General features: G+C 42.4%; 1 protein-coding gene across 1 annotated transcript in view; it reads left to right on the top strand.

Annotated features, from left to right (window-relative positions):
• Positions 1-9,638, top strand: part of zcchc7 (zinc finger, CCHC domain containing 7) — a 50,718-nt gene that overhangs the window by 24,768 nt on the left and 16,312 nt on the right. Inside the window, exons 4-7 of the mRNA XM_008278425.1 lie at positions 3,890-3,939; positions 4,250-4,387; positions 4,485-4,655; positions 7,577-7,612. Coding sequence (XP_008276647.1) covers positions 3,890-3,939; positions 4,250-4,387; positions 4,485-4,655; positions 7,577-7,612 — 395 coding nt within the window. The remainder of the gene's footprint in view (positions 1-3,889; positions 3,940-4,249; positions 4,388-4,484; positions 4,656-7,576; positions 7,613-9,638) is intronic.

Raw genomic sequence — 9,638 nt, 5'->3', positions numbered from 1 at the left:
GTGTGTGCGTGTGTGCTGGTTGGTGTGTTAATGGGCCTGGTCAACAGCGTGGTACAATGGGCGGGCTGGCTTGGGATGCCTGTTTAAGTGGTAGGACAGGGAAAGGGAGATAGGGGTAAGGCGGGTCAGTTCAAGCCTTTGATGTTGCTGGGAGAGAGGGTAGAACAGCTTGTAGATCACACACACACACACACACACACACACACACACACACACACACAAATGCACAGATCTTAGAAAATGAGTTAATGGCTGGGGTTGCAGGTGATTGTATTATGTTGAGGCCACTGCACTGAAGGATGCTTGTGTGTCGTTGAGGTTTTCAGTCTTGTCCTTGGTTTATCAGACTTAAACCATCCTGTCTGGACCTCATCTCGTTTGCGTATGTGTGTGTGCATGCGTGTGTGTGTGTGCATGCGTGTGTGTGTGTCACCCCAGGAGAGCCGGGTGTTCATGGTTCATTAGCCACACGTACACTTCCGTTCTGTTCTCACTGGTAGAAGGGACAGATTCAATGCATTCACACACACATACGGGCTCCCCCCTCACACCGCAAACACCCACACACCACACACTGTTTTGTTTTGTTGTGCCGGCTCTGATGAACAGGCACGCAGCCTCCTCCCCTCTCCTTCTCATCTTCTAGTAATCAGGGTACCTATGAGACAGACAGGTAGCATCTGTCGCCTCCTCTCCCCTGATCCATCCCTCCCTCTGTTTCTCCATCTCCCTCTCTTCCATGCCATTGTGTTGAATTTCCCTTGGCGACCGAGTGATGAGATAATGTACGACTTGTCCCACAGAATCGAAATCAGTGGAATCTTCAGGAATTGCTCAAAAACAGGGAACATTTTCAGAGATTTCTAGACTAGGGCACCTCCGACATGCCTGTTTTTCGTCCCATGTCGTCCCCACCCTTGTGAAACGGTGTGACACCCATTTTTCCACTCAGGATTGTCGGGCTTAGAAGTGTAAGATGGCTGTAAGGAATGCTTTGCCATTAGATCAGTTAAAATCGAACAGTTGCAGTCAACATGGCGGAGGCCTCTCTTGAGTCCGTTCAGCTGCTCGGTGAAGCCGCTGCCATCTGCTTTTTCAGCTCCAGACTCCTTCAGATCTGCTGGGCCACGATGGAACGAGGGCTCTGATGGTTGGGTTTTGAACAGGGCCTCAAGGTTGATTAGCATATTTTCACCCTGTGTACAGACAACAGCCCCCCACCCACACACCAACCAACCCGCTCCAACCAACCTGCTTCCCGTTCCTCTGCGCCACCCCCCCACCCATGTGTTTGATTCCTCGGCCGTGACAAAGAGCTTCACCCTTTATCCCTGTGTGTGTGTTGGGTTGGTGAGATGGGGTGGGGTGGGGGGGCCCCTTAGATTAAGGGAAAGCTTCCTGCTCTTTATTTGGGGAGTCCCCCCGGGAGACGCTTTGGGAATGACTTTCGTTGAGTCACTAACGCCTACTCACATTCACACACACTCAGATGCACTTATGCACACGCACACACACACACACACACACACACACACACACACGTACACACCTTTCACCCCTGCCTTTTTTCAAGCTGCCCATTGACTGGATGCTGGTTGTTGTGTAACACCGGCTAAGCGTGCACACACACACACACGCACGCACGCACACACGTCACACAGAGGCCCCCCAGCCTGCTCACAGTAGATGAGCGCTGCGAGGGCCCCCATTCTCTTCTCCATATAAAACTAACCAAAACTAACTACACTAGAGTATATCTTACTCTAGCATGACACAGTAAGACAAAACACATGCATATGCACAGCATTCTGCCAGAACAGAGAACACTGTGGTACACCGATTTTTAGCTGACACTACCCTATAAATTTAAAATCATGAATGAGGTGTGAGTACCGACGTAAAGCACTGCTTTTCTGGGTTTTATGTCAGTGTAACTTAAATATGTTTGTCATTTGGTTGGATAGTGGTTTCTATTGAACTGGTAGGATTTTTTCTTGTTATTTTGCAACATTTATTGACAAGACAATTCACAAATAAAGTAATTAATGGATTAATCAATATTGCAAATAATCTTTAGTTGCTGCCCTAAATTGAAACACACCAACTAGATGCTTTTATTTTGTAATTATGGCATCTTTTGCCTGCTAAAATATTTTAAAAGTGTTTTTTTGTGTTGATTTCTTGAAAAATTGAGTTGATGTGTGTGGTTTCAGGTGAGCCACTACAAAGTTTTAGTCACGATACATTGTCTTGCATCTAAATTTGTTTTTAGAAATGATTTTAGTCACAAGGGGATTGTTTTTAGAGGAAAATGTATTTAGCTCTAAAAGAAAAAGAAATAAACCCACCTTAAAATCATAGTCACAAGTTCAACATTTATTCACTAACAAATAAATGTTTATTGGACCTTAAGAATGAGTGCCACATGATCACATCATCAATTCAAGCCCTTGGTGGACTGGTTTCCACTTGTGCGATCAGAGTTTAGATGCTGATGTTGTAGTCTAAACTGTTTTCCTTTCAGACATGGTAGAAGAGCTCCTTGTAAAAAACAGTATCTTCATCATTGGCTTGTACATGGTGCACTCTCTATGTGTTAGAAACTGTGAAAGACTACAGGATTTACAGGATATATGCAGGTTTTGAGCTTTCCAAATTAATCAACGAAGAATGATGCGGTGACAACGCGGATTCGCTTGCGTGTGTGTGTTTTTGGAGGTGAAGGTTGAGGCAGAAAGAAGCCCCATCCAAACAGCAGCCATTTTAATTTGTTTGACAGGGAGGAGAGGTGATAACCTCCCTCTGCAGTCGCTCACCCGGGGAGGAGAAGGGGGGGAAGAGAGGTAGAAAACAAGAAGAGAGAGCAAAAGCAAAGGAAGAAGGGCTGAGTCGAATAACGATAAGGGGGCTGGATAGAGAGAGTCAGAGAGAGAAAGAAAGAGAGAGAGGGGTGAAAAGGAGAGTGTAATATTTGATTATGGCTCAAGGCTGTATGTTTGTCCAAAGGCTAAAGACTGTCAACCAGCTAATCGCAGGGGTCGATGCGTGGGTGTGTCTGTATGCGTTTGTGAAAGCATGTGAGCCTGTGTGGGTCATTGCTATCAGCACATAATTTATGCTGAGTACACGTGTCTGTGTGCTTCTGTGTGTGTATTTGTGTGTACGTTACGATTTCTGGATGTCAGTTACAGTTCTGTGGGCCTGAGGAGAATACAGCGGCCTCCCTCAGGGTGCTGTTAGTGCCACTCTCATACAGATGTGCTGGGCTGCCACTGTGTCAGTTTCAGTGTGTGTATGTGTGCGTCCTTCTCGTACAGAAAACTAAACTTATTCCTCTGGGTTTAGAGTTCTTAATAGGGCTGGATATTGTCTAGAATTTATCACTTCTGGTTCTTATCGAATGATGGGTCCAGTTGTGTCACATTGTTTGAGTAAGAAAAGATGAAAGTTTAGTTTCCACAGATGTAGGCTTCCATAGAAATATATGTGTCATTACTAAGCCACAGTTTTGAGTGCAGCCCTGGTTTCCATGTATTGTGACCAGTGTTATAGAACTAAAGTCCAAACTTTGCTTTCAGGAATTAATTAGCGTATCTCATAACTTGTGCGTTAGGTTAAATTTGAACAAGTAACACACATTTTCTGTTGTTTTAAAATCTTCTTTGATTAACTCTTTTTCCTTGATTATTTATTGTAATAAACTGGCAGTCGATAGAATGTATGGCAGATCTTTTGTGATGGATTACATTAGATTTTACAGGGGTACCCTAATAAAGTGGTCAAGAAGTGTATATTTGATTACAACTTGAAAATAAAAGTCTAAACATAAGCAAAAATTGTAAATTTGTCTTTTCAGTATTTTAAAATGCATTTTTTTCTGTTTTGTCAGATGCTGAAGAAGAAGGAGGAAGTTGGTTGGTTTCAGACAAAGACATTGAGGTGGGTGGTAATGGCTTTATAGTCTGTACTTGATACTCTGACATTTAGCAGCTTCTGTTTTCTGAGGTCATTGAAAAACATCCTCTCTCCCTGTGCTATAAATGGCAGTGTTTTTAAAAATGTCATTAAAAAAATGGGAAAGCAGAAGAGCCTTAGGTTTTTGAGTCATACAAATGTTTGGTTAATTAGACCTAGTTCTATATAATTATATTAACCTATAATATAACAAGTAATGTGTGATGCAAGTTAGCCCATTGACCCTTACTGCCACAAATTGATGTCGATGATGCCCTACCTGTGTGTGTTTCAGGCTCAGATCTATAACAAAGACAAGGGCGCCAGGGTAGCAGTACAGCGGGTGGCAAGCAGATACTATACTGGCAAAAACGTCCACTGTAGGAACTGCAACAAGATGGGACATCTCTCCAAGAACTGCCCCGAGCCAAAAGTCAGTCCCCATCAGAACACAGTAACATGTACAGCTTATACTCACTGTGTGCAAGTATGTGATACAACTGACCATGTTATGTGGGTTGTGTGTGCAGAAGGTGCTACCGTGCTTCCTGTGTGGCACCCCAGGCCATGTGGTCAGCGAATGTCCCAGAAAACACTGCAACAACTGCGGCCTGCCTGGGCACCTCTACGGGTCCTGCAGTGAGAGGGCGTACTGGCACAAACAGTGTCATCGGTGCAGCATGACGGGGCACTTCTTTGACGTGAGTATGCCAACTAGAAAGCCAAACTTGCCTTGATAAGAAGTGCGCTAGATGGGCCAAGAAATGTGTGGATATCCAAACTTGATACTCATGTTGAACTATTTGATGTCATATTCCAAAACCATGGTAACTGTAAATTATAGTAACATCAACAACTCCTCTGTGAAGGGTTACCACCTTGGTTTGCAAACAGTCTTACACTCTACACACACTACACCATCAGTGATCTCTGCCTCTGCAATAGGACCCGACTTCATTGATGCAACAGTTGATCCCAAACATGTTGGATATAGTGGCAACTGCAAGGTTAGCAGTCGCCACCATATTTGTCACCAATTAATTGGAGGGTAGCTTTGGGTTCGTCTGATCAGTCAAATGTTTCCATGCTCAGTGTGAACATGTGGTGTGTGTATATACTTTTTTTTTCCATTCATAGTATTTCAGGCAGTCTTTTGCAGTGTGGTTATTGCAAAGATAATGAAATAAAGTTCATTGGAAATCACTGAAAGGAATCCAAAATTACATAATAGGAGACAACACACCATGCTTGTGCTTCAACATGCATGGGTAATGTGAAATTTCTGAAGCATTTTTGTGATACTCAATGCAAAATTTCACTTAGAAATACAAGCTATCACACCACCTTAATAGAAACTACACGAAAAGCAAATAGACAGTTAAAATAAGGAGAATTACTATATACAGCAAAGACGCAGGATTAAGATATTTCAGAAGAAGCTTCAAATAAGAAAAGATACACTTTATTGATTCATCACCAGGGAAAGTCACATGTTTGATACAAATGAGGCATGAAAGAAGCACGACAAGAAATACAAAAGTACAATAAGGCTAAAAATAAAGACAACAATAAATACTATGTACTATTCCTACATGTACAAATTCATGTTACTCTATGAGTAAGTGCATCAGAATGGTCACAGACGCGTGTAGAAGCTGTGGTTTATTATCAAGAACAATTACTACTTAATGTAAACATAACAACACTCGAACCACCTCTACCACAGATACTGTATGCCCCGCGCTTTTACATTCTTACCACTACCCTGTTTCCTTGCCCATTTTCACTCTCTCCTAATTTCTCCCCCTTTCCCTCTTTCTCACCCCTCTCTCCCCCACTTTCTCTCAGCGATAATGAGTGACCAGGGGTCAGCACACGCCGCTGTTCACATTAATTGATACACTTCAGCAATTACAGCTTAGTTATGTCTCTGCCATGCTGCATATTCCAGCTGTGAGCTCACGTGTGGGCATGTGTGTGCGCGTTGGCACTGAAGGGTGACTCTAATGACCATCAATGACAATTATCCCATCGCCGCGTTCATTACCTTGCCCATTTACACTAATGCCACAGAATGGAAAACCCTGTGTGTACGTAAGAAGCTGCCTACGTCTCCCCCTGCCTCACCCTCGACCCCTTCTTCTTTTCCCTCCGTCTCTCTCGTTCTCTCGGCCTCTCTCTCCATCAGTCAGTCATGTACTGTGCTCTGTGTAATGGATGAGTAACCAGGTGAACACCAGAGGGAGAGGGGAGACCAGGACACACATAACACAATTTTTCTTTCTCTTTTCTCTCTCTCTTTCTCACAATCAGTCACCCATTTTTTTTTCTCACCTCTTCGTCCAGATCCTTGGCCTGATCTCCTTCCTACCCTCTCTTTTGCATATTGTTTTCAGCAGCAAACAAAGGTGCAAAGTTGTGTGCTGTTGTAATTACCCTTTTCTTGGAAGTTTTTTTTTTTTTTCCCCTTTCTTACACTCACAAATTATACTGTATGTATTAGTGTGTGTATCTGAGAGAGAAAGAGAGTCAGGTCTCAGTCCCCTGGGCCTTTCTGTGTCTCTCATTAAAGACAGACGGTTGATGGAGCGCGAGTGTGTCGCTCGCCTCGCCTGTCGCCCTCGACAACAACACACTACCCTGGCGGTCTGGAGGGAGAGAGCAAACGGGAGGGAGCGGCTGTGGGTGGAGGGGCTTGTTGAAGAAAAGAAAAGAGCTCGATGAGAGTTGGAGGAAGATACAGCTGTCGAAATTCATGCTTGTTCTTCTCTGCATTCAAATCCAAACGGATTAGATTAAGCCAGAAAAAGTACCTTCCGTTCCACACAGGGTGTGTTTAAAGATTAGGCACTTTAGGCCAAATTAGCCACCCTTTAATGTGAGGGGGAATTCTTATGTTGTGCAAAATCTGTGCAGGAACTTATGTAGCATCTGTGAGAGCAACTAAAAATGTCTTTTTAACAGAACAGGCCCAAGTCGTCTTCTCCTTCTCACACTCTGTCTCTCTCACTCAGTAGGTATGTAAGTAGATAAATCTTGTTGCCTGCGGCGACTGCGGCATTTTCAATTTCCCAGTGGGAAGTGGCGGCGGTTGGGAAAAGGATGTCGGAACGCTTAAGGAACAGCATGGAGAAGCCCCGGAGATAATGCTTTAGCCACACCGGGACAAAACAACTGACTGCCTCACTTACTGACTGTTTGAGTGACTGACTGCAGAGAGGCATAAATGGGAAAAAAACAGTTAGTGAGAAATCAGGGTGATAAAGGTTTAGAAAAGAGACACAGGAAGACACTGAAAGGCTCAGGCAGGAAAACAAATTACATCACGGTTTGTTTTTTCAGTTTCCATTTGGCCCCCTATCTCCTCTCTGGTCTGTCTGTTCATCAACATCTCTCATGACTTCACCTCCCACCTCTCTCCCGGTATACCAAAAATCAGGTTTACTGATGCTGCCTAAATGTTTAATCCTCATTTTGTCTTGAATATCTGACTCAGAGTTAAAAGATGTGTACAGGCTTTAAGTTGTTGCTCTTGGTTACGGTTATCTATAAAGAGACTATGTATCTGTGTGGACCTGTCTATAAATGTGATCATCATATCAGTTTTTTTCCCTCTTCTCAGGCTTGTCCAGAGATTTGGAGGCAGTACCACATTACAGTAAGTGTCTTTACATAATACCACATCTGTCAAGCCTCATACCCTTCCCCTTTCTGCCTTTGAGTACTGTGTCACTTCTTTAATACTTCTGATCTCATGGCCGCATTTTGTTAGTCTTTTGGGAAAGGCGACATCCACACTAATGTTCATTTTGAAAACACCTCTGACTACATTTTTAGTTTAAAACCTCCAGGTTTGCATTTTAGTTTGGACAGGCAGGAGCTGAGACTTTTCTAAAAGATGAAGCAGACACCCATGTTCACTTCCTAGTTGGGCCTTCTAGTCACTATGTCTCCGTTCCGTAATTCATCATATCATCGCATAACAACAACTCCCAATCTTATGTTTTCAGCCGCCACCACCAACTCATACTTGTGTTACTTCCAGTCACAGTTCCACCATGGTGTTGGTTGAAGCAAAGAAATCTCTGAGGTTACTTTTTTCTACTACTAAGCAACCAACCCTCCGTTTCCAGTTTTCCCAGCATACAAGAAATGTCATGTGATTTGCTTTTTCATTCATTTCTGAAATGGTGCTAAAATGCTCTTCTGGACCAAAGAAAAACATACTAGTGTGTATGAAGCCAAACATTGCATCATGCATTCCAGAAAGTGGTGGAGTATAAAAATAGTGTCCTACAAAATTAAGAAGGAAATATAAGGTTTCCGTCCTTTGGAAGCAATGCCATACCTTAAATTGAACACAATCTATACACTGACCTCAACATGGTACATTTGGCAGGAGAACGGTGTAGCTCTACACCTGTTAGACCAGATGCACATGTTGTGTTCAAGTTTCTTCCACATGTCCTGCCTGCTCTCAGACCTGAGGCTTATAAATAAAAATCTTTGTGTTTTAGTATTTCGTTCTTGTTCTTCTCTCAGAAGGGGTGATCACTGACCACTATTGATCAGAACAGTTAATAGTGTGATGTGGGTGTTGGCCTGGAAATTAAACCGACAGCAATTCAGATAGGCTTTTAAACATTACACATTACATGTCAACAAAGTATGTTTTCTGTATAACCTATTGTCATAGCATGTCTTATTGTTTGTAAGCTGTTTCCTGATACTGTGCACAGGGAGTCTGGAAACCTCAGTTTGCAAATGTAGTTTGTAAAAGATTTAAGTTCCTGTACTAATAAACCACCCCATAATTATTTCCTAATTATTATTATTTTTTCAGATTAACAAACTACTTTAAGTATATTTTTATAACAATGTGTATTGGCATGAAAAACAGAAATAAAAAAATGACATTTCTTTTTGTGTTAGTAGACGGGTCAGCTCAGTCAAGTACATCATAAATGACAAATGATGAGCATGTCTTTTACATACATAATGCTATGTTAAAAATAATAATACTCAAAAGTTTATACTCAATCTGAATGCCAAATGTGATCCTAGTAGCTGTGATAGTTTTGTCCAGAGTCCCAATTAAAGCAGAGAAATATAAAAGGTGGTGGTGGTGGAGGAGGGGGTGACTAAGCCAGCAGCTTTCCGAACCAAGTCCCACTTACGGCCAGTGACACTTCGTAAGTCTTTTTCATGCAGAACGCGCCTGATTAGAATAGAAATATTTGGATTGTTACTGTCTAAAAAAAGTCTTAACCAATAGTACATCCAACAATATTAATGTTTTAACAAAACATATCGGGAAAATGGCTTGGGATGGGGATGTGTTAATTACTTTTTATTTTAATTTATAGACATTCAGGACTAAACAAAAAATAAACTGCTCGGTTGAGGAGTTGTGGAACTGAACTCTTAATTCAGGGTCTTGGGTGAAGACCCCCAGGTTATTCTTTTTTTTTTTTCAAAGTGTTTGAAATATTATCAGAACCAATCAAGCAGTGATGTGGATGGACAAGGCCTTTACACAAGCTCGATAATTTGTGGTTCAGCATTTGGAGGTTCTCAAAGGCCTCCCAAAAGAAACTACTTTTCAATGAACATCATGAAGGCAAAGGTGTCAAGTCAGTTTGGATTGGTATTGACCTTGCCCTGTAGCAGATGAATGAAGCATA

The sequence above is a fragment of the Stegastes partitus genome, unplaced genomic scaffold (assembly GCF_000690725.1).
Source record: "Stegastes partitus isolate 25-593 unplaced genomic scaffold, Stegastes_partitus-1.0.2 Scaffold123, whole genome shotgun sequence".
Lineage (NCBI taxonomy): Eukaryota > Metazoa > Chordata > Actinopteri > Pomacentridae > Stegastes > Stegastes partitus.
This window is presented reverse-complemented; position numbering and strand designations above follow the sequence as displayed.